The 26180-nt window shown below is 42.0% G+C and overlaps 1 protein-coding gene across 5 annotated transcripts in view; it reads right to left on the reverse strand.

Moving 5' to 3' along the window:
- Positions 1 to 26180, reverse strand: part of PLCB4 (phospholipase C beta 4) — a 985968-nt gene that overhangs the window by 328685 nt on the left and 631103 nt on the right. For all 5 annotated transcript variants that reach the window (XM_069234144.1, XM_069234142.1, XM_069234140.1 and 2 more), the window contains 2 exons: positions 10202 to 10281; positions 3014 to 3098 (listed from right to left, as the gene is read on the reverse strand). In XM_069234144.1, the coding sequence (XP_069090245.1) occupies positions 3014 to 3098; positions 10202 to 10281 (165 nt within the window). The remainder of the gene's footprint in view (positions 1 to 3013; positions 3099 to 10201; positions 10282 to 26180) is intronic.

Genomic DNA, 26180 nt, shown 5'->3' on the forward strand with positions numbered 1-26180 from the left:
CCAAGACAGATCAAAAAGGTGTGGGGGCCACAGTAATCCTTAGGCGTTATCCGGTCAGGTCCATTTGCCCCGTGTTCTGGGGGGAGCAATTGCGGGCGGTCTTTACGTCTACGAGCGGACAGGTTTTCCGTCATGCGGACGGTCGGAGGGTATCCGCGGCACAGCTTCTTGCAGTTTTGCGGAAAGGGGTGGCAAAAATCGGGTTAAATGCTGCGAGTTTTGGGACGCACTCTTTCAGGATTGGGGTGGCTACAGAAGCAGGGAACAAAGGCTGGGGTACTGAGGAGCTGATGGCCCTGGGGAGTTGGAGATCTGATTGCTTTAGGCGGTACGTGCGGGGAGGGAATTTGTAAGGGGTGTGCAGGGGAGATGAGTTGTGGTTTTCATGTCTTTTTTCTTTTTCAGGTGTGGTCCTGGGGCCAGCAGCGGAATACCTTACAATTTGGGTGATCGGTCACTCGTTTGTTAAATGGGCTCAGCGACAGGCTCGACGGACTGCCCTAGGGAATAACCTGGGGCTGGATTCAGCGCGTTACCGGGTTAGTGGATCGGGAAAGGGGAGATGAAGTGGAATGAGCTTTTGCCTCGCCTCCAGAGCACATTGGGGAGGGGACATTGTCCAGATTTACTGTGCATTCATTTGGGGGAGAATGACCTAGTGAGAACGACAGGTTTGAGTCTAATGAAACTAATGAAGAGGGACTTACAGGTTTTGCTTGATCAGTGGAAGGGTTGCCACGTTATGTTTACGGCCTTTGTTCCGCGTCGGGCGTGGAGAGGTGCCAGGAAGCCGGGGGCTATTGAGAGGGCTAGGCGTAAACTCAATAAGGAGATGAAAGGGTTTTGCTTGGGGCACGGAATAACCTTTTTAGAACATGGGGATTTAAGGTTCGAGGATGTTGAGTTTTTTAGAGACGACGGGGTGCACTTGTCTTTCGTAGGGATGGAGCTATACCTGTTGCACTTGAGGGAACAGGTGAAAGTGTTGCTACGGGAGCCCTGGGGGGGGCAGAAAAAGTCAGGGCCTTTTTCTGGTGGCAGGGACAGCTGCAGGGCAGCTATTAAAAGCTCGGGGGAGGACGGAGTTGGCAGGGCAATTCAGGTATTAGGACGGGAAGGAGCATTTATTAGACAAGGACAGGCAGGAGACTGCTCATTAGCGGACAGGTTCAAAGAAGCAGGTAGGACGGGTGAAAGTAAAGGAGACAAGAGGAAGGAAAGACAGGACGAGAGTAAGGGGGGGAGTGATCGGGGTAGGGGAGGGGGAGGGGCGGGGACAGGTGATTTGATGTCTAGTGAGGTTTTAGTTTTGTAAGGCAAAGGCCAGGTGGGGTAGGTTTAGGGGCACCTGTTCCAATAAAGCGGCCTTTTACGCACAATGAACGAGTCGCGGTTGGTCTCTCTATCCCAATGGGGCCTCGGGGGGAAGAGGAGGAACGAGGAGTTCCCCCCCGGGGTTTTTGGGATGGGTGGCATGACCCGCGACGTGGTTGGGCATCCGGGGTGCCAATTAAGGTGGGTGGGCTAAGGTATTTAGCCGGACATTTTGTGGCCTCAGGCACCATTTTGGGAAAGGTGACCTGGTGGCCAAGACGCTGTCTGTGGGCTCGGAGTTTCTTTCCCCACCCTCCCTCCCTTTGATAGTTTCGTTTTTCTTGGAGCAGGTGTTCCTTTTGGGATAGGTTTAGGTATCGCTTTGGATAGGTGCGTGCCGTGGCGGGGACAGCTGCAGGGCAGCTATTAAAAGCTCGGGGGGAGGACGGAGTTGGCAGGGCAATTCAGGTATTAGGACGGGAAGGAGCATTAATTAGACAAGGACAGGCAGGAGACTGCTCATTAGTGGACAGGTTCAAAGAAGCGGGTAGGACGGGAGAAAGTAAAGGAGACAAGAGGAAGGAAAGACAGGACGAGAGTAAGGGGGGAGGGGCGGGGACAGGTGATTTGATGTCTAGTGAGGTTTTAGTTTTGTAAGGCAAAGGCCAGGTGGGGTAGGTTTAGGGGCACCTGTTCCAATAAAGCGGCCTTTTACACACAATGAACGAGCAGCGGTTGGTCTCTCTATCCCAATTGATGTATTTCTTTGGTAGACGTGCGCAACATTAAGAATTAGAATAACTGCCTCTGGTTGATTGTGATTGTTTAAAAAGGGCGTAACTGAAGTATGACAGTTCAATTTGATAGCTATTTGGTGCATTTGGTTTGTAGTCCTTTTATACAGGTTGTAAATTTGTGGTATAAATGGGCATAACTAAGAAACGAAATAACGAATTAGGCTATTCATTCCTAGACATGGTTCTTGTGAAATCCAGAAAAAATACAAATGTGGTGGGTTTGCCCTTTTACTGCAATCGGCCCCTTCATTATGGCGGCCATTTGAATGTTTGAAAAAGTAACACGGGCCCCATTTTTCAGTAAATCACTTGAAGTTTCGTATAGAATATTCGAGTTATTCATATTCATTTCACATATTTTTGTGACAGTTGGATTACATGTTTTGCGTTATGTCTTCAAATTAGTAACTGCCCGTCACAGCATTGATTTAAGTGCATTGTTTTTAAAGTTCAGTATTGAATCCCTTGTGACGTGAATAATTTCGCAAAACACACGTTAATGGTTTGTTAATGATATCCATTGTTCCTAATACGAATAAATAATGCAAACATTCGTGGAATGAAAACCAAGAGTAGCTGCCATAACTATTAATAAAACTGAACAATCTACACGAAGTTTCAAATGAAGGAGGCAAAATTGAAGGACTAGTGATAATTACATGTTTTCAAGGACATAAGTTCACGGCTACCAGTAAGCGAACATTTGTTTTGTCGAAGCTTGTGCATGGCTAAAGGCGCCAGGAGGGGGCAGTAGCGTCACAAAGCAGTGCATTATCCCCCGGACTCCGGTAAACAGCGCTTTGCACTTAAGCTAGACAGCGAAGTCTGCAGACACTTTCTTGGCAGGAGCATGCAATAACTTTCAACAGGAAATCAAGCACAACTTTGTTCATAATACATACTGGGTATCCTTCCAGAGGCTGCTTCAGCAGAAGATCTCCAAATATGTCTTCACAATACTTTGACATCTTATACTGTTGATATTTGCTGGAAATAAATAGTTTAAAGGTTAACAACCACGGCACAAACCTGCTTCTAGAAAACTAATAAGGGCCATATGTACGAACAGATTTTCCCATAGACATAGAATGGGTAAAACCCTTTGCTACATATGGCCCTAAGCTCCTTGGAAATAAAACTGTAACAACAGCCAGGAGCTGCCTTTGGTAGCTTCTCGGTTCCACTTTGTTGACAGAAATCCCAAGTGCTGATTTGAAAAATTATTGTAATCGCAATTTCATGCTGATGAAAATCTACACGTATTGACCATGTAGGCAGTTTTAGCTTTTGTGTGAGTGCAAAATAGGAGCAGTGTCAGGAAGGGCAAATGGTCATGACAAATGCTTGACACTTTCCCAAATTTAGGGCTTTGTGGGTATTCCTAAACATTTTGTGTTGACATTTCCACCCTGGAAACAGGCAGGAATATAAAGAAAGGAGAACAGCCTCATCGTGAGCCACTCAGGAAAATCAGGCACAGACTCTGCCCTGCATTGCTGCATGGTATCTGATCTGGTTATGAGCTCAATTAAGAGTTTTACTCCTTGCAATGGGGAATAACATATGACGGCTTATCTTTATCCAGGGCGACTGGAACTATGCGGCAGCCGACGACCAAATGATGCGGAAAGGTTGACTAAATTATGCAACTAGAAAAGACATATGCAGCATATTGCAGCACGTTTTGAGTTTACCTCATTATTTTGGCATTTTTACACGTTAAGACATTCTACGCAAATGTTTCACCTCATTAATACAATTCTGACACCCTAGTATAGAAATAAGCACCGGAAAGGTGTCAGTCAACCTTTGCAAAGGGCCTTTCAGTGCGTGGCAACACATATGGCTGTGTTTTTCGTAACTTTTGATCAGTAGGAGCAAGAAACAAAATTTTATTTTGCTGAAATCGGCAGATTATACATCAGATTATACAGATTATGTGGCAAATCCATAGTTATTCGGAAAACACCCGAGCTGCAAAATCACATAATTCCAGTGACCCTCCCTTTACCTTATTTGTTTCTGAAAAAAAACTGCACTGTATTACTGTACTGTGATAGCAACACAACTCCAGGCATTCCCAGTTGGACAGTGGCCTGGGCTTAACCGTATTTTGCACTGAATCTGTCGTGTGTGTGTGTTTAAACAGGCACGTATACGACTGTACATTTATTGTGACACTTCAAATGATGTCTCAGTTGATTGGGGACAGAACACCCACATAGTTATGCGATCGACAGATAGGGAAGTCTCTGACTGGAAACACATTTCCCTGCAATTCCCTAAAAAATAATGAGTGTATTTAGTAACTTACTGTTAACACCTGTGACCTCTCTATGCACTCCAGCAACGATCTGTGTCCTGACTGGAACTCTGTATTGAATAATTATTTTCAGAAGTTTTTTGTCATGAGGTTTACATTAGTCTGAAAATCTAACTATACAATTTATAATAATCCTCTTTACATCTTTCTTTTGTTAAAAGCTGCTTTGGAAATGTTATACATCAGTTATCTTGCCATTACTAGCTCCAAAATGTAGTGCTTTTTGGGAAACAAGAAACACCTACTTCACACTTTAACGTATACAATAGATAGTGTTTTGAGTTATAAAAACACTCAGCCCACCTACAATACCTTTCCAGGCAATTAAATCCTGATTCAGTCTTGTGATTGGATACTGTCTTGAAGTAAGAAACCAAGATGGATGGGTATGAGATATCAAGAAGGTATGCAAACGCTTGTGAGGAAATCCATCTACTTTCTGTGTTTCTCCTGTTTTTAGGATTTGAACCTCTGAAATTTTACATGGGACTATTTTCTCTTGCATAGGAGTAACTTGATTTATCTGTATTGGCGTAGCCATTGTTTTTTAGTGCAGTCCCCACTACTGGGGGCCTGCCCTGACATTAAGAGGGCATTATGTCACTGAGACCTGTCTAAAGTTTAAATTAACACTTCTTGTAAGTCAGTAGTATTAGTGTGGGAAGCCTATGCACTTTCCGATATGGCAGGTATGACGGTTACAGTGCAAGATATATTAAAACAGGAAGCTACATTTGTTCTGGTTCACTCAAATCTGTAATCATACTTGAGTTACATATTTATGTTTTGTAGCTCTTGAGAGCAAAGGTAATGTGTTTCTAATTGAATTATAGTCCCTGATAAGAAGTACATTTTAACTTAGCCCCTCTAGCATATAGGGAAGTATAAGCTCCCAGCAGTTTATTGTCTTCCAAAAAGACATTTGCTATGCTTGTTCAAAAGGGACAAATAGAATGGGCAGCAAAAAAGAAGGGGAATTGGCCTGGATCATTACCTAGGCATTCACCACTTAATGGAGGTAATTATTTCTCATATTGCGACCTCATGTTTTTAGTTATTTGTTTGATGTTTACAATCAAATTCCACAACCGCTGATCCCAAGCCCGGACATAGAACATGACGTCCATGCACAAGGCAGGAAAGACAGCCCAATTGGCAGTGGAGATGAAAAACTACAACCTTGCCCTGCTTGGCATCCCCAATATCAGATAGACACAGTCTGGACAGAAAAGACTGCCTCTGGGAAGAATGCTGATGTATTCTGGACATGGTGAAGAGAACACCCCTCAAACACAGGGAGTAGCACTGATGCTATCACCAGCAGCCAACAGAGCTCTGAAAGAGGATCAACATGAATGTTAGCTAGTACAATGCACCTACAAATTACAGCATAGAAGAGGAGAAAACAGTTTTACAACATACTCCAGTCCATTCTGGAGAAATGCCCTGAGAGAGACATCACAGTAGTGTTGTGGAACTTCAATGCCGAGACTGGAAGTGACAACACTAGGTACAAAGAAGTCATGGGCAACCATGGCCTTGGTGACATGAATGGTGGAAGGCTTGCAGATCTCAACGTTCTGTACAGTCTAGTGATAGGCAGAAGTGTCCTCCCACACAAAAGAATACACAAGACAACGTGGGTGTTACAAGACCATTCAACAGGGAATCAGATTGATTGTGTCTGCTTTGCTAAGAAGTTCTTGAGATTCCTGCTGGATGCGAAAGTGATGAGAGAAGCGTGGTGGAGTCACACCATCACCTTGTCATGGGCATGCTGAAGCTAAAGATGAAGAAAGGATGGATTGTACTAACATCACCCTCTTCAAAGATGCACATAAATTGAGTGAATTCTCACCAGTCCAGCAAAAAACACAGAATGACAGAGAGCCAGGAGAAGGTCAGTGGGAGATCAAAGAAACAGTGACATCAACCTGCCAGGAAGTACTGAGTCACAAAAAACATAAAGCATAAAAATATGGATTTCCACTCAGACTCTGCAAAATCTGAATAGAGAAAGGAAAAGAAAGCTGCAGTCAACACCAACCGAACAAGAACGGAAAAAGCGAATACAGTGAAAACAGCAAGGAAGAAAAGAGCAGATTAAGAGCAGAGAGGCGAAGAATCGTCAATGGTCTTGCCACAGAAGGCCAGGAAGCAGCAAGCCATGGAAACTTGAAAGAACTCTATGACATAGTGAGGAAACTGCGTCAGTAGCAAGCCAGAAAGACAGGTTAAAGACAAAGCTGGGAAGATAATCATGGGTAAAAATAAGCCAACAACAAAGCTGGATGGAGCCCTTTGATGAACTGCTAAACCAGTCTGTGCTGCAGTCTACACCAGACATATAGCTAGCTGACAAGATTTGTCAATTGACTGCAGATGACTAACGAAGGAAGAACTATTGAAAGCCATCAAACATCTGAGAAATGGGAAGGCAGCAGCACCTAACAATATTCCTGTGGAGGCACTGAAGGCAGACATAGAAACAGCAGTAGCCATGCCCTACTTCATGTTTGGAAGGATCTGGGAAGTGGGCTAGGTACCAATGGACTGGAAGGAGAGATTTCTCATCAAGATCTTGAAGAAAGTTGACCTGAGTAACTGCAAAAGCTAAAGAGGGGTAACTCTTTTGTTAATCCCAGGCAAAGTGTTCAACACAGTCATCCTACACAAAATGAAGGAACAAGGCGACCCTCAGTTGCAAGACGAGCAAACTGGCTTCTACAAAGATAGATCCTGCACAGACTAGATTGCAACACTGTGCATCATCACTGAGCAGTCGATGGAATGGAACTCACCCCTTTATGTCCACTTCATCGACTCTTAAGCAAAACCTTTGCCACTATGATGTGCCAGATAAACTTGTATGGATCATCAGGGACTCTTACGAGGGAATGATCTGGAAGAAAGTCCATGAAGAACAACTCATGTAAGCCTTTCAATTGAGGATCAGAGCCTGCCAGTATTGTTTGCTCTCATCTTCTCTTCCTGCTGGCCATTGACTGTATAATGAAGACATCCACAGCACACAGAAGAAGTGGGAACCTGTGGACACCTTGGATGCAACTTGACAATCTGGACTTTGCAGACGACGTGGCCCTACTCTCCCATACTCTTCAGCAAATGCAAGAGAAGACCAACAATGTTCCAGTACCATCAGCACAACATCCAAAAGAGAAAAACAAAGATCCTGAAGGCTAACACTGCAAACTTGCAAGAGATGCACTGGAAGAAGTTGAGGCCTTCACCCAGCTGGGCAACGTCATAAACAAGCAGGGCAGCAAGGAAGCTGACGTCAAGGCATGAATCTGCAAAGCTAAGGCCACCTTCATTCAGCTAAAGAAAATCTGGAGCCCCAAGGACCAAACACAGCCAAACAAGATCAGGCTTTTTAACATCAACTTAAAACTGGTTCTTCTCTATTGAGGAGAAACCTGGAGGAGAACAGTGACCATCACCGGCAAAGACCAAACCTTTATTATCACTTGTCTGAGGAAAAACCTCCAAATCCACTGGCCAAACACAATCAGCAAAAATGATCTTTAACAGAATACTTCCCAACTCCTTGCCCATGAAGAAATCAAGAAAAGATGCTCGGCTGGATAGGTCAAGCCTCCATCAAACACCACCAGGCAAGCCCTGACCTAGAACCCTCAAGGGAAAAGGAAAAGCGGAAGGTCATAAAACACCTGGCGTTGAAGCCTCAAAGCTGACTGCAAGGAGATGGGCTACACCTGGAGTCAGATTGAAAGAAAAGCCCAAGACAAAGATGGCTGAACAGTCCTGGTTGACGGCCTATACCCCAGAAGGGATAGTATGCATACGTAAGTAAGTGGTTACATCATATTTAATGCAGACACTTAGAAGGAAAACACTGATACATAGCTTTGAAAAATGTGATCTACAAGTGGTTTCTTTGAGAATCCAGAGGAAGCAAAACAATGACGCCTATTGTTTGATAGCTGTTTCAGCAGTTTGCTTGCTTAGAATAAAACAATTGGCCATCTTCATGAAAGAACTATAAATTCTGCATCCATACACTTACATATATGTGTCTGCGGAGATTTAAGCCCTAATTAACAAAGCTAAAATTACCTGAGTAGATCTACTCACTATTTTACAACCACAAAGCAGCTATTAGTAACTTTCTGGCTGTTTTTGAACCTCTTCACCACAGTCGTGGGGATAGGAAAATAAAGGGAACATTGTTGTTTTTTGTTTTAAAAAAAATTAAATACAATGGTTTCAATGCAAAATATGAATGTAAATAAATGTAAGATAATTAATATTACTATAATTAATGGAATAAAAGTTACATGTTACTTCATCAAATTATATTTACTTTACAATTTAAAATGTTTTAAATATATTAATTTCAATTATAAATATACATTTGTAAACATTAACGTAAAAATAAAACTAACTACCCTCCCTAACACTTTTATTTAATTTGTAATAAACTAGGAAAAAGGTTATAATTTTAATTCATTGTCAAAATGTTTATATTTTTTAAAGATAAGTTAAAATGTTTAATTAATTTTGTTAAAGGATGTGAAATATAAAATATGTTTCTAAAATACAAGTATGACTAATTTTTACTCACTAAATACTTTAACATATCATGTATTCATTAAATAATCTAGCATTAATTCCTATGGCATATACATTTTATTCCCTGCCTCTAATTTTTCTATGAATGTGTCTTGCAGTACTAGTTGTTGCCCATGCATAGTGCTTGACTTACTCCAGTTTGGGGCTCAAGTACACTGAAGCCTCTTTTGGGGCTATTTGGGCTGCAGTAAATTTTAAAGTGTATTTTGTGAATTGCAATTGTCTTACCCTTTCATGAGAGTGTGTCTTAAATTAGCATGTTCCCCTGTAAAGACATTCCTAATTTCCCCTTAATCCCACCTAATTTGTTGTAATTATTCCACATTTTCCGACTACTCCTCCTGATTCCTGTCTCATTTAATACAAAAAAGTTTACCTACATTTCCATCTGTAGGTTTGTGAGGTGCATTCTCAGTGTGAAAAATTGAGAGCTAGTTTACGTACTTCAAGATGCAGTATGTGAATTAGGCTTGTTGCACTTTTTGGAATTCCCAGACATAAACCTGGAGGCATTGCCAGGTGCAGTTTTCCATGTTTACTTCCTGGAATGTCATCCAAATATTCCATGGGCTTCTATTACCCTGTATGAAGATCTCCATTGCAAAGAATTCTGCAAAGGGGAATGGATCTCCCTTATGTAAACAAACACTTTTTGGTAAGTGTTTTTACCATTGACAAAGCCCTTCCACTACACTCTCAGGAAATATGGGAGTGATCCATGCCCATTCCCACTCTGAAAGCAGAGATGCTCAAGTGCTTTGCTGCACTAAATCACAGTCCATTTCCAGAGTGGAAATGGGTAGGATTTCACTCATGAATTCATGTAGACCCACCAGGAATCTTTTTTTGGACTGTGCAGATATGAAGAGTGTAAATTCTGTTGTAACCCCATATTTATGGCCAAATTTATCTTTGTAAAACAGACTCAATGATCTCCTCAATTATCAAGGTCTGCTCTCATCAGTGCACTGACTTTGTTCACTTTAGAAGCTACTGCACTAGTCCTCATATTTTCTGATCGATACACTTATTTCTGTAAGTCTTTAAATAAGAAAGTTTACTCCGATAGATATCATGTGTTTTTAAAAATTTATAACATCCATAAAGCAAATTTTAACTAAGTAGAAAAATGTGAAATAAAGATTCTCTGTACCTGCAGTGGTTCTCGAATGATAAAATGACTGGATACTGAGAGGTAACAAATGCTGTTTCTTTAATGGCTTGAATAACATCCTTGAAAAAGATGAAAAGAAAGTTTTAATAGTCATGGTGTGTATCTTGAGTTACAAAACAAGAGCTTTTTGAAGGCATTTTCTGTTTCTTTGTAGCCCCTTCTTGTTACCAGAAGCTTAAAATTAAGTACATTGTTTTGTGCTTTATTAATAAAAGTTTAGAAATGTTTAGAAAAGTGACATGCATAACATGACTATGCGCATGAGAAAATATCAGTTTTGGCAAATACATAGACTTTGCCATGAACATGTCACCAACCATGAGTAACTTGTGTATTGCAAAAATGCAGCATGCTCAAGTATATGGCTCTGGCAAACAAAGCTGACTTGTAACTGATTTAGTAAACCTCCCCATTGTACTCACAACACATGCATAGGTTTGGAGAAATCCCAACATTTGATGCATATCTAATTCTCTCTTGACAAAAGGATTCTCCATTTTGATGTTGAGTTTGGCAGACGGAAAACTCCATCTGCCAAACTGAGGGTGGCCGCTGCCTACGTGGTGACCTCCCCAACGGAGCTAATAAGAGTTTCCTGCTAGGTCAGCGGGCAGAAACCTAAGCCTACAGCATTGTCTCTTGCTCGTAATAGAGCCCATGGCAAAGCTGAAGCCTGCAGGGTGCCCCAGCACTATCACACTGTCGCGATGGTGCTGGCCAAGTAGGCCCCTGCAATGCCCATGCCCAAGTGCATGGACAGTGCAGGCTCTCCCCCTTCCCCCGGAGCCCCCTGCACCCGTTTTCCACCAGCATTTTCATGGCGGTACATGCTTTAACATAGCCATTGAAAAACATCTGCATGAATCAGTGCGTATACTGGGTGGGGGGCAGATTTGGAATTCTAGGTCCAGTACAACAAACCTTGGGGAAAGTACATATAAGTGAGGAAGTCAACATTAATATTACAACTCCAAACACAATGGTTTTAACATTACTTTTCTAATTGTTAAAAATATTTCACACACGAACAACAATCCAGAAATTTGCATTTTTAAATATTAAATACTGTAAGCATTACATCAATTAGGAAAAAAAAGCAATATTCTGATATGTATTACCTTTTTTTAAAACTGTTATAATAGTGCAAGTATATTACTTAATTTATTAAACTTTAAGATTAAAATAAAATATAAAGAAAAGAATGAAATAATTCTGAACTCTGAATTTTAGAGAATAATTTAAATCCATATATAATTAAAAAATACAATTTCACTAAGACCCCACATTACTCATACTAATTAATCTTCCAAATAATAATAAAGCACTCACATAATTCCCTTAGTAATAAACATTTTGATGTTACATAAAATAAAAATGAAATAACCCTAAAACGTTTTACATCTTTATTTACAATGATACTTGTTTGTTATATTAAATATGAATTTAAATCAAGAAAATGTAAAAAATATTATTTAGTAAAAAATCTTAACTGTCTTATAAAATATCATACACACAATATGCCAATAATGCCCACAACTATAAAATAATGATAAAATAGGTAAATGAATAAAGAAAATAATACACAATAAAATATTTATAATGCATTAAAAAATATATAATATTAATTATTTAATGTAGATTTAAAATACTACCCACCCAAAACCCCAAATAACCTCATAATCCTAAAAATATAACATATATATAGAAACATATATTTAAAAAAAAAAAAATTGAACATATACATCTTTATTAATTTAAAATTAAAATAAACAAAATCTAAAACATTAGAACAATAATATATAGCACTACAGTTTATTAATCAGTTATAAACACCAATATTTCTGAATCAAAATGATATATCTGCCCTCAATATTTAAAATCTTACTATTTTTGTACTCCAGATATTTTCGTCTTGATTTTATAGTCAAACAATGCTCTGGAGTTTATAGTCAGTAGCCATACCTTTCTCAGGGCTGAATGAACCTAAATGGTGTAGACTGAATCATGACAAGCTACAAGAACCAATAAGCAACACCTACCACTCTGTAGGGTGCAAGTAAAGCCTATCCAGGGCACAGAACTGAAAGTAAGCGAACAGTGATCTGATTATGTCAGTTCAAAACTGTCAGTTTTGACAGCCCAAGTGCAGTGGCACTGAGGCTTTGCAATGTGATAACCCTTTCTTTAGATCTATTTCCTGTGTGTTTGTAGAGAAAAGAGACAGGATACAAACTTGACCACATAACCTGAATGGGCACTAAGGTAATAATTGCTACACAATAAGCATCGGTGGCCAGATTATCATGATCCTACTCATGAATGAGGTTATTTTGTAAGGCATAGATAGGTCTACCGGTGACAGCACAGTCAAGGTAGGTGATTTTTAGTGTCCACAAATGAAAAAAACACAGGTACCATGCCAGATCTAACAAACTATCCTGGTTCTGTTTCCTCAGTGATAACATCCCCCAGGAGGTAGGTTATTTTCTATCTGCCATGTAAAAAAACTTCATCTATTTGCTCTGTTGTACCCTTTATTTTATTTGCTCTGGACATATTGGGTGGATTCAATTTTTTTTAGCTTGCACCATTTCATGTACTTAGTACTTGTTTGTCGTAAGTTCAAACACCTTTTAAAAATGCGTTATCAAAAAAGGTTTCTGAAGGTGGCAATGTTTGATAAGAATGTTTGTGCTATTTGTGCTGCAGAATTTTTTGTTTTTGTTGTATTGTTCCCTATTATGTGTTAAATCTGTTGTTGTGTTGTTCTGTATGGTTTATTGTGTTCTGTTGTTTACCATAGATAAGTCAACAAATGCTGCTACACTTCCATATAAAAGCAGCACATGCCTTTAAAGTTTATGTATCAAGCAACCATTACACCACTGTTAGGCCTTGAGCCAACCATGTTATTGGTAGTACTTGGTAGGGGATGGGTTCTAATATGATTTATTGGCAAGCTATGGATGCCTAGAGATGGAAAAAATATTTGATAGCAAGTCATAACTCTTTGCCTTTTGTGAGTTACCACTCCACTCCCAAGATATTTTGATGTACATGGATTTTTTAAATAATTTTTATTATTGTGAATTATATTATTAAAAATACAGTTACAGTAAATTTAATTATATAAATCGATAATAATTATAATAGTAATTATGATTATATCAAGTACACCAAATAAAATGTATACATTTGTTAATTAATTACTTTTTCCAGAGCTGGTGGTGAATGACTGTACAGCATCATGAAGGAGACTGAAACAAGCACATCTGTTTCGCAGTGTATAATTCATTTATGGTCAAATGTCCAACATGGAGTTATGCTGTAAAGCCCGCAGGACTACTCATCACAGAAAACTTTGATAGAGGAAGCTCAAGTAAGGAATCACATTCCATTGTTAGACATTGCAAGTAATTTGAAAAGCAACACAGTTCCCCCAGTATTGTACCACAGGAAGTGCAGGTGCCTGTTTACTATGAAGAGAGATCTACCGACCATTAAGCGAAAAGCTGAAGCAAGTATCAGTGATGATGTTGGAACGAGTGAGTGCACGAGTAAACACTTAAACAGAAGAACATCATTAAAGTCAAATATGTACGCTGAAGAATGTATATTTTGTGGAAAGATTAAATGCTATTAGTGAACATCAGATGTGAGAAATTAACCAGGGCCATGGAGCTTAGAGTTGACCAAAGGCTTTGCGAGTGTGCAACCATCAATTGTAATTTAAAGATCTTAGCAGTTTGTAGAAGGGACATATTGGCTGCAGAAGCCCATAATCAGGGCATCTTGTTATAGGAACTATGCAAGGGTTAAAGCAAAGGAGGAAGATCAATCATCTAGCATTCAAACCGATGTTCATTACAAAAAATATGAGAGATGACGCATATGATGAACTAGTTTGATACATTAGAACTGTGATTATTCCTAACAAAGAGGTAATACATGTGACAACTCTCTCTAAAAGGCTTGAACCCCTCAAGACATGCAGAGGAATACAGGGAATAGACAAATCCACCAAGAAGCATATTAGAAGTTTGGACTCCTAGTTTGGTGACAGCCTCAACATATCCCTAAGCAACCAATGAAAATTATTGGTCCAACCTGATAGTGTCAAGCTACTGGACGTTGTAAGAGAAAACCAGTGTTTGAAAAGAGAATTATCAGTTTTAAAGTTTAAGGCAACAGACATGAACAAGATCATTGATCAAACATCGTCATACATAAGAACAATGACTAAAACAAACTTGACATCAACACCATGGCTATAGCATCAATCAGAAGTTGATGAAGATTCATTTACATGCCTGATTACCTTAAACGGTTTCTACTAGGACCTCTGACTGGAGATCCAGAAAACACAGAGCAGTCCAAAAGGGTTGCCTCACTTATGCAATCATCCAATCAGGACATTATATATGCAGTCACAAATAGCCAGCCGAAACTCCTCAACTAATTGTTGCTCCCATACGCCATGAAAACGCTGACAGGCAACGTTGAAATCATTCGCCCTCTAAACAGACTTGGTCATGGGATTTCATTCTCACAACTGTAAGAAAATGATACCGCCTTGTGTCTTCAGAAACTTGCTCCACTCTTAAATGTTCTTCCAGCCAACATTCCGCCTCATGTCTTCACTAACTTAGCATAGGATAACATTGATAGGCTGCAACAGCCTCTTACTGGTAAGGGGACAACTCATCAAGTCAACAGTACAGCTGTGCAGTCCAAGTTGTGTGGACCACAACCTTGCAATACTCCCTTTCAATGCACTGAGAAACAAAAGCAAAGAACACTGACCACCATAAGTACTGAAGAATTGTTCATATATGTTTCAGGTGAACAAGTTAGGCCTCAGCCATTGATGACAAGTACCGAAGTCATGCCAGAATGTGTTGCCCAACTGAAGCTTGCACAAAATAAGAACATAATCTGGATTGTTACAAGACAAGAAGAGAGCCTTGCACAGATAATACCAAGTTGAACAGGATTTAACATAAGTACGGGAGACCTAGTTAGTAGTTATGTATCACAGGAATCCATTGTCTACTTGCCCAGCATTACTGCCCCTGCAACTGAGTTGACAACTGTTTCTGAAATTTTGAAAGAGTCAGAGCTGAGAAGGGAATCACTGAATTTGGCAAAAATTGGAGAGGTCATGGATCAAGCCCTCTACGCAAAAGCAACTGAGATTGTGTGGAAGCAAAAAGCAAAGTACAACAGAATCATTCTTCGAGTGGGCACCTTTCACACCATTTGCAATTTCCTGTCCAATCTTTGAAAACGCTTTCAAGATGTTGGCCTTGGCGACCTTTGCATTGAAGCAAACATGATAGCAGAAGGATCAATGTCATCAGTACTAGAAGGTTGTATGTATAATTGTGCAGTACAGAAGTGCATGTATGAAGCTATGTTGAGACTGGCTTAGTTGGAATTTATACCCTGGGAGGAGAAGAACTCCAAAGAAAACATTCAGGTAGTCTATTCCTCCAATGAGGATGTTAATAACTTTGCAAAATACCTATTGCAATAGAGACTAGATGACCTTTTGCAGAATGCTGCCTTTGCTGAAGTAAAACAGTTTTAGGAAGTGTTCCTGGAATATCTTCGTCATGACAATGGAGATCTCTCTGTAATTTGGTTGTTGTATGTGTATTTTGTTACAGATGTCTTGCTGGCTCTGCTGCGTGCTGCTCGAGAAGGAAATTGGCATTTACATCTTACCGGCATACACTCTATGATCCCATGGTGTTTTGCATTTGGTAGGATGAACTACGCTAGATATCTTCCTGTATACTATGCCGAAATTACATTACTTGCAGTAAAACATCCAGAGATACACCACAACTTTATCGACAGATGCTTTTCAGTTCAACTGTCAGATGCTAATCTGTTTGGATGAATTCCAGTTGATCAAGTGATAAAGGTAACAGTCAACAAAGGCACACAGACTCTGGGTGGTATGACAAGGTTCAACCTCAAGGCAGGTGTTGTGAAAAGATATTATGTGATGGGTGAACACAGAAGCTCCTTTTTGGGTTAGATAAAGGAATGGACTGTAACAACAGATCAGATCTTACTGGTGCAGATCTACATAAATCACAAATTGAAAAAGATGAAGATACTGTTACGAGAGCTGTTAGTCTGGTTCGAAGCTGGATACACCTATTTGTTGGGCCACATGATCTCATTAGTCTCTCCACGGCCAAAAAGGCATCTCAAGACATTGGCCTTCATTACGAGTGTGGCAGTCTTATAACAGCCACATTAAAACCTTGGTGGTCAGACTGCCAGGGAACCACCAGCTCCTCCAGGATCTTGGATCCCAGTGGCAGAGATCCTAATTTGCCAGGGCAGAGCTGCAAGCAAGCAGCGCTGCCCTGGGATTTCAACCTTATTCTCCACCAGCATTCTCAAAAATCAAACTTTGGTTATGTGGCTATGTCTGTCTTATCCATGGCTTTGAGGGAAGGAAATAGGAGTCAAAGAATCAATGTTGTGTTAGATATGCTCAATGTAGCATGTATTAAGAACAGCGAAAGCACAATAAGTGGTGGAAGACCTCATGCACCAGTTACAGAGAATCTCACCTTCCTACATTGTCAGCCAGTGGAGGAAGTTCCTTAGTCATGTAAGAAATAAAACAACTTTCATCACATTTCTTGTTAACAAATGGAGGAAAACAGAGTATTTTGTAGAACTTGAGAATAAAACACTGTTTGCGAACTGTGAAGATAAATGCTACAAAATCACAGCTGAAGGGAGCCACCAAGTGTCCGATCTCAACAGTACACACGAAGATCACACTGCTAATGAGGGTTATGTGGCAGTAATGATAAGCTCAGATGACACAGATGAGTTTATTATGTGTTTGGGATTCCATGACAGAATCATAGCTAGATTGATTCTGAAAGGTGGTACTAAAATATGCATTCTAGCCCTTGACATTGGGAAATTAGCTTCAACTCTTGGTGAAAATGTTTATCGAACTATGATAGGTCTTTATACGTTTACAGACTGTGACACAGTAAGTGCATTTGCGGCAAAAAGAGAAGTAAATGCATCAAAAATCCTGTCTGCCAAAAGACATACACAATAAATATTTTCGCAGCTCGGAGATGAATGGGATCTCTGTGAAGAACTAAGACAAATTGGAGCAATTCTCGTGCTTGCTGTATGCAACAAAAATGTTAGTTCATCATGTAAATGACTTGAGGTATCACCTATTCTGTGCAAATAAGGGTGAGATAGACAGTCATCAACTTCCACCTTGCAGGGACTGTCTGAAGAAACATGCTGAAAGTGTGAATTATCAAACTACTATAAGCAAGAGATGTCTTCTGAATGATTCACAGACACCTAGTCCAATTGGGAGAAGGTGGAAATTGGAAAACACACGAGGGAGCAGAGCAACTGGTAGTGGACTGGATGGAGGGGCAGTCAGCAACCCTCAGGATGTGTTAGATCTATTAGCTTGAAACTGCACTAGGAACTGCAAACGGCCAACATGTGTCTGATGTCAAAATGACCTCAAGTGCACTGACATGTTCAGACTTCCCGCCTTTGAAAATCAGACACAGAGAATGATGACACCTTCTCAGAAGAAGATGATAATAACGAATGTGGATGATAAAATTGTGTTTATGTTCACTCATGACATACACTGCCTATATAGGAAGTGACAACTATTATTATTTGAAATTGTAAGTGAAAATTATGCATCTAATCTATATCAATATATGAGGAATACAATTAAGTTTTATCGTTATTATTTTAGGGACTATATTGTTATTATTACCATTAATAATCATAATATGTTTTAAATTATATTGAATTAAACCAAAATGGTGGAATTAGATTTATTTTTCCACATAATATAATGAATGTGTATGCTATTTATCAAAAATATGAAAACTATTATTTTTTTGGCTATTGTTGCTAATCCAATATTATCAAACAAAAGGCAAAGAGTGATGACTTGCTATCACATATATTCCATCTCTCGAAATCCACACTTGCAAAAAAATCATGTTAGAATCCATCCCCACGAGGGGGCCAATGGCCTAAATTTGGGGTCCTGACTCATGGCCTATGTATAGGGTGGTAAAATTGCACTGTTACCGCCGTTTAACTAGTTTCATACCAGTCAGCCCAAAACTGTTTCAAAGACCATATCTTAAATTAGCAGTTGCAGTGCTCACTGTATCTAATACAGCACCTTATGTTTTGACCTCTGGAATGGCTTCGACCCACTGAACAGGTCCTCTGCTTAAATGTATGTTTTTGGTGATAAATGTTGATAACTGGAACTGCCACTCTAATTACAAAAAAGTGTGCAGAACCCATGTGTGGTTTCACAGAATACAGATATGGGAATTGACAATAAAGAGAATATTTTCCCAAGTACACTTATAAAACTGCATCAGATTTTAGACTGGATTTTTTTTCCTGGTAGCCTGAGCTGCAGGGCACACTCTTATTGTACTCAATGTATTTAAGCCTTTCATCTGTAGAATTTGATCCACAAATAGCATCAAAGCAAAATTTACATCATATAGGCACTGTGATCTGGAAAATACTAGTGAATGTAATTCTTTATCAGGGGCATTTCAGGGCTGTAATATGAAATACACTCTGCCTCTTTTAGCTGTAGTGCATTCAACAATGGATTGGCATTTTGTTTATGATCACACTTCATTCACACTTTTGTGGCCTCTGCCTATCAGCTGTTACTTCAAAGGACTGGCCACGCAGTGCCCATCACGTATGAGAAGGAAGATCCTCAGGGTTGCCAAGTGTGACATAAATTTTTGAATTGGCTTGTATTACACTCTTCCCACTAATTATCGGAATTCTTATAAAGTCAGTGGCACCAGGCTGTACAGCAGGCCCGACCCCAGTGTCACCTAATGGGAGCTTTCCTTTATAATGTATGGGTGGTACTGGAAGGGGCAAGACTATGGCGGTCATTCTGACCCTGGCGGTCGGCGGAGAGACGGCGGTCGGACCGCGAACAGACCAGCGGTATTAAAAATGGCATTCTGACCGCGGCGGTCCCCGCCGCGACCGACCGCTACTTCTCCACTCCGACCGCCGCGGCGGTCATGACCGCGGGGCTGGAGTTTGCGCACTCCGGCCCGGCGGTCGTCCCAAGACCGCCAAGGGTATTATGACCCTGCCTACCGCCGCGGTTTCTTGCGGGCGGGAACCGCCGTGCGAACCATGGCGGTAAGCACTATCGGGGCCAGGGAATTCCTTCCCTGGCACTGATAGGGGTCTCCCCCACCCCCCACTACCCACCCGAGTCCTCCCCCCACACCCTCCACCCCCCTGCCACCCCCCAGAGGTGGTACGAACCCCCTCCCCACCCCCACCCCGACATGCACATACATGTACCGCGACATGCACACACCCCCAACATGCACATATACACACCCCCTACACACACATACACAACGGGGACACATACCCGCACACATACATGCCGACATGCGCACCTGCCGAACAGCACACATTACCCATAGACACAGCAGCACCCCCCGCCCGCATACACGCACTCACACACCCCCTCTACACACTCACACGCACACCCCCATGCACGCCCACATCACACAACACCCCCCCACCCCCTCCCCTCACGGACGATCAACTTACCTTGTGCGTTGGTCCTCCGGGAGGCGACGGGAGCCATGGGGAGGTGACCGCCAACAGAAGACCGCCAACAGAAGACCGCCACACAGAAATGTGGGTCGTAATTCTGTGGGCGGTGTTCTGCTGGCGTGGCGGTGGAGGTTGACCAGTCTCCACTTTCCCGCCGACCGCCAGTGTGGCTGCTGGCGGTTTTCCGGCGGAACGCTCCCAGCGGTCAGAATGCGCACAGCGGCACACCGCCGCGGTCGGCGGTCTTCACCGCGGCGGTAACTCAGCGGTCTTGCGAAAAGACCGCCAAGGTCAGAATGAGGGCCTATATCTGGTAGGGAGGTGGAAGAGAACTCAACACAATTAAGACAGGGGTGTATACCTTTTGATCTTGTATGCCTGAAACACTGGGATAGCATTTTCACTCTTCTGAAAGAATGGGTGTGGGTAGAATGGGAATGTTTTTAAGAGACTCCAAGGCCTCATCATCAGTGGCTGAATGATATGCTCTTTAATCTATTTTATTTAACCCTCAACAAGTAGAGAATCTGCCTGGATTTGAAGAGGTGTGAAGACTTCGTACATTCCTGCCATGTAGTAGAGAACATTTTTCAGCTCCATCTTGAATTTTGATTCCTGTTGCCAATTGACCTGATACAGCAGAAATATTAGTACTGCCCATCATATATATGTGACAGTTTATGCATTATGTTAAGCAAAGTACTGATAGTTTAATTGTAAAGTGGTGCACTGAAAAGCCCTATTAAAGTGCATTCACTCTAGGTCAGTAGCCTGAAAGTAATGTGGTACAGTCTTTTAACTTCATGTTTAAAGAATTAATTTGCCTTAAGGACATAATTCATGATGTTAACTAACCGTCTGGATTAAAATGATACTAGATTTATGTAAGAAACATTTTAAAAGTAGCATGCAATTGTACAGGATGCAGTAATGCATTGTAGTTACATGAAAGGGTTAACAGAGTATTTTTGATCTAAATTTGTTGTGGCAGGAGCAAGTCTAGTAGCCAATCAATAACGAATTTAAGGTCTAGAAATGCTAAATGTATATTAAACGCATAAATTAATGTGCTGATTTAATTCATTTGCATTAACCTAAGTGAGGCCTTCAAGGTCCTGCTTTGTGACTGTGCAGAAAATGTTTAGTCATTCTTGCTAACATGAACTTTCTTTTCAGATATCGTTCTCATGAGAAAGCTAGGTTGGAAATAGATATCTTATTGTTTTATGCATAGCAGGCTTGTGAGCTAAACTGTGACACCCAAAGATTCAGGAACTGTGGAATAAATATTTAAATAAAATGTTTCAAACTTGCATGGAAGAGTACAGATGGAAACAGTTCACGTGAAGATCCTGAGAAGTCTCACTGGTGTTGCAGTCTGAATCATATGACTGTTTGCCATTGGACTTTTCACCTTTACTTTATATGGGTGATCTTGCCCTGTGAACTTTAATATACCGTTCCCCTTAAATGGATTTGCAGCAGAGCAGAGCCCCACTCCAGACCCCGAAGAGAATCAGTCTATTCCTCACTGCTTGCTGAAGCCCTTGGAACTCAAGAGGGTTAGCCCTCTCTACCCTTTGCCCTTTGAAATGCCATGCTGAGACTTAGAAGCCTCTCAATGGTGCTTCTGAAATGCTAACGGCCTCCCCTTTTGCCTATTCTTTTGTCATTCTTAGTTTCTTGGTTCCCCAGATTTCCTTTTCCCAAATTATTTTAATCCTTTTTGTGCTTTTTGCCCACATGTTGCTGTCTCAGCACATGTTTAATAGATTTGCACACTCTTAGGGTTTCCCCTTGCTTAGGCTACTAGAAATTGCAGGCTTAGAACAAGCTAAATGACTAACAGACCTAAGCAGCACATGTTTCATCTTCTCAGATTTTTGTATTGCTCTTTTGTGTTGCTGTCATTGAGTGTCTAATGGTTTTGATGTTAGTCTGTCTGAATTTCTTTAGGAGGTTTGGGAAGCCTATCATGTTTTTGTATTTTTATAGTCCTGTTTTGAGAATTATTTATGTCACCTTAAGCATTAACCTGTAATAAAAAAACCTTGAACTTTATTTCAGCTTGGAGTATCTTTGTGTGGCTAAACAATTCATACTGTGAATTTAATTGATTGTTTAAGTTTGATTCCTACTGTTTTCACATCCTTACATGCTGGGTGAAACGATTCAGCGATCCCGGTCTAGCATTATTACTGTAAAGGAGAATATGCTACAAGAGACCCAAGGATTAAAATTGTTCAAGATCCTGAAAAGAAAGACAGCTTGCCCTTGTGGGACTTCCATCCTGATGCCGAAGTGAGCAGAAGGTTCTGAGACACAGGAAGCTATAGACTACACAGATGAATTATAGTGACTCTGTTGGAACTTGACATTCCTTCAGCTTGCCCCAGTGATATTTGCCTTCTGCGGCTGGAGGTGCAGAGTGTCAGGAGGGTGCAAAGTTTCCTGACAAGCTGGGCACTGTCTCAACACTCCCCCACTATTTTTCAAAAGCTATATGTGATCACTAGGTGACATAATTTCTTCTTACAGTCTAAAATTTCACATGCACTCTAATGAAACACAAAGAGTAATTGGCCTACATTAATATGGACCATGCACAAAAACCATCCCTCCATGCGCTCTAGCCATGACTAATTGGATGGGCAGAAATTTTCTCTGCCGCAATACCAAACAATTCACCATAAAGATGCCAATTGCCAGACTGATCTGTGTGTGTGGACTCTGCTCCAACTGGGACCAATCTATACCACCAAATGGCAAATAAAAAGACTAGGTAGCAAATGATTTGCTACAACTGCAACAGATGTACAAAATGATCTTTCCCCACACACTACATGCTTCCTTAACTGATTACTGCCTCCCCACACCCGCATTAATCCCCTCTAACATCTTCTTCTTTCTTACTGTATGTCATTAACTTATATTGTTTTCTGTCATTAAAATATACATTTTGCTGGTATATGCTGCATAATATATTTTTATTTTACACACATCGCATGGATTTTATTTGAGAAGGGCCTTCCTGTTTATGCTAAGCTGCTGAGTGTGAACCAGGAATTCCTCATAGAAACCTGCATATCAAGTCCGATTGTTCAGGCCTTTTAGATGCAGCTTCTTCATAGGTCCCACCAAGACAGTAGCCACTCACTCCTAGACTAATATTCTAACTTGCTACATCAGTGATGACCATGCTTCACTTCTGGGCACATATTTAAGGCAGTGATCCTAGAAAATGACACTAATTCTTCCATAGGGAAGCAATTTGACAATGAATTACATTCAGCATATATATTGGCCACTAGATTACTCAGGATTTGGTGGTCCTATCACACCTTTTAAATGGCGCACCAAGGGCTTAGCTACATGCCCCATTTTAATCCTCCAGGGTAACCAACCCATGGCGTTAGTGATAAAAGGGTTATTAGTAACTTAGGGGTGGGTGAGGCCCATGGGACCACAAGTTGGACCCTGAGGTCCCTCAGAAATAAGGAATTAATGGGGGTGCTGGGAATACTACTATGATAACTGGTAATTCATAAGTTTCACTTTAAGATTTTTTATACAATGAGTATATGGACCTGTGACACCCCAAAGTCAGTATTTGCTTAGTTGAGGGTAGGCAACAGGAGTCAAATGGTGTGTTATGTACATTCTCTGTGAGTAAAGATCCTAAATCCAAAATGGCATGTTTAGTCAAGTCAGGTCTGTAAAAAGCACCCTGGAAAAAGTGCATGTACGGAAGCAGTGTCTCAGGTGGTCATTCCGAGTTTGGGGGTAACCTGACTGCCACGCCAGCGGTGGTGTTATGACCACCGACAGGGTAGTGATGCAGACCACCACATAACGAGTAAGGCAGTGAACCCAACGCAACACAGACAACTTACCGCCAGTACCGCCAATGAGCAGCATCCGGTGGGGGCAGGCAACTTCAGTCTGGTGGAAACAAATGTCCCGCCTCTGAGTCACCATACCACCAGGATACCAGGGACGGGCTGGTCGTGTAGAAAAACCTGGTGGAAACAGAAAGTACAAAAGGGGACACCCACCTCCTGGCACAGAGACGTGTCGGCAGCCGCCATGGCAAATGAACTGCTAGTCTTCCCAGCGTTGTCTCTCGCCATACACCTTCAGGGCCAGCGACAACGATCAAGACAATAACCGTAAGTACGCCTAGCACAGAGTGGAGGAAATGGCAGTGATACACTCCCACACATAACACAAACTACCCACACAGACAGTGAAGGCGACACACAGGCACACACAAAATACTTCAAAGCCAAGTACCCGATACACACACAAAGCCAAGCAGACACATGCCAAACATACAGCACAATACACACAAACACCACCAACATACCCCATAACCACACAACAACAACTAGACCACAAATACCTCAACGCAGGCATATGCAGGCACGTTGTGCAAGACCACACATACACACACACCATAAACTGTATGTAGCAATGACACACAATCAACAACAGTGAACACACATCCAAACAATGACACAGGTGGTATGTCACGTACAAACAACTTACAAGGAAATCCACAGATGCAGCACCACACACACGGACGCACAGAACACCCCATACAATCCCACAAGCAAGCAGTGAGACACATAACAACATGCACATGGCCCAACCTACCTACCTAGCGCATGCAACAGACACAACCCATACACACACCACACACACCTTTGCACACAGATGTCACAGCACCATGTAGAAGGAAACCAGCACAAGCATCTCAACTTGCCAAACACAGCAATGTGCCCAGATGTATTTATAGACAACATATAACAAGTACCTATATATAAAATGTGCCAAATGGCAAGTCCAATGTCCTGAAATGCAGGGCACATTGTCCCTATATCAATGGCCCAACTTGACTCCTGACAGCAATTAGGCCTCGACGGCATGGGGGCATCAATGGGACAGGCAGGCACCTCAGGTGTTTATGGGTGGCGAGGGTGGCTTAGATTTGCCAGGGGCATGTCTCGGTTTGGGCTTGGGAGGGGGGACTTTTGTTCTGGGAGGGGTGGATTTCTTGCTGGGTGGAGGAGCAGGGGAAACACCATAGAGGGGCACCCGAGGAATGGGAAGTAGAACAGCCTGGGAGGGGCAAGCGGGCACGACGTTTAGGGGCAACACGGGGTGGGAGGGGAGTAGGGAAGAGGTCAAGGGCAGCAAGGAAGACTTTTTTAGGTTCATGTGGCTGTCACATGATTGAGGATTGCGAGTGGAGGCAGAGGGAATGCTCGTCTGACATTTTGGTGTGCTGTAAGTGGATGCTGGTGTGTGCAATGTGTGCATGTCTGGCTGGGAGAATGTTGGGAGGGTGAGTGGGTGCGTGTGCATTCATTGGGAGGAGGGGGTAGATATGCAGGGAGAGGGAATGGTAGATGTGTGAGTGACTATTGGGGTGGTGTGTGAAAGTGAGGTGGATGTGCTGCAGGTGGCAGAGAAGATAGTTGTGAGTGAAGATGTGGTGTATGGGGTTGGTGTCTGTTAGTCTGCTGTTGTGGTGATTGAGGGTATTACAGGAATGCTAGCAGGACAAGTGTGTGATGATGCTGTGCTGGCAGGCGTGAGTGGAGATGTGACTTTAACGGAGGAGGTGGTGGGGGAAGTGTCTGTTGTTGTGTATGTAGATGTGTGTTGTATGCGTGCATGCCGGTGGGTTTGTTTTTTGATGCTTATGTCTGTATTTGAGCACCTTGTCTGTTGTAGTGGATGTATGCTGGTCTGTATGTGTGCCCTGGATGGGTGTTCGTAGAGGGATTGTGGATTGGGAACAGGTAGGGTGGACAGAAGATGAAGGGACACTGGCTGCCATCAACGAGGAGGCCAGGGCCTCAAATGATCTCTGTAGGCCAGACAAGGCATTGTGAATGCCTTTCAGGAATGCATTGGACTGCTGCATCTGGGATGCCAGTCCCTGGATGGCATTCACAAAGGCTGTCTTCCCCACAGAGATGGACCTCAGGAGGTCAATAGCCTCCTCACTGAGGGCAGCAGGCTGAACGGGGCAGGGGCAGAGGTGCCTGCGGCGAAGGAGATGCCCATCCTCCTGGGTGAGCGGGCACGGGCAACTGGGTGGGGAGCTACAGGGAGGACGGTGCTGGTAAGAGGGGTGGCGGACAAGGATGGTGTTGGGGTGGTCCCAGATGGGTCCGCCACAGCCAGGGAGCCGCCATTGGAGGAGGAATCAGAATCTAATGTGGTGGTTGCTCCTGTCTCCCCCGTGGTTCTCCCCTCACCGTCCGTTCCACTGGTCCCCTGGGCT

The sequence above is a fragment of the Pleurodeles waltl genome, chromosome 5, assembly GCF_031143425.1.
Source record: "Pleurodeles waltl isolate 20211129_DDA chromosome 5, aPleWal1.hap1.20221129, whole genome shotgun sequence".
In the NCBI taxonomy this organism is placed as follows: Eukaryota; Metazoa; Chordata; class Amphibia; order Caudata; family Salamandridae; genus Pleurodeles; species Pleurodeles waltl.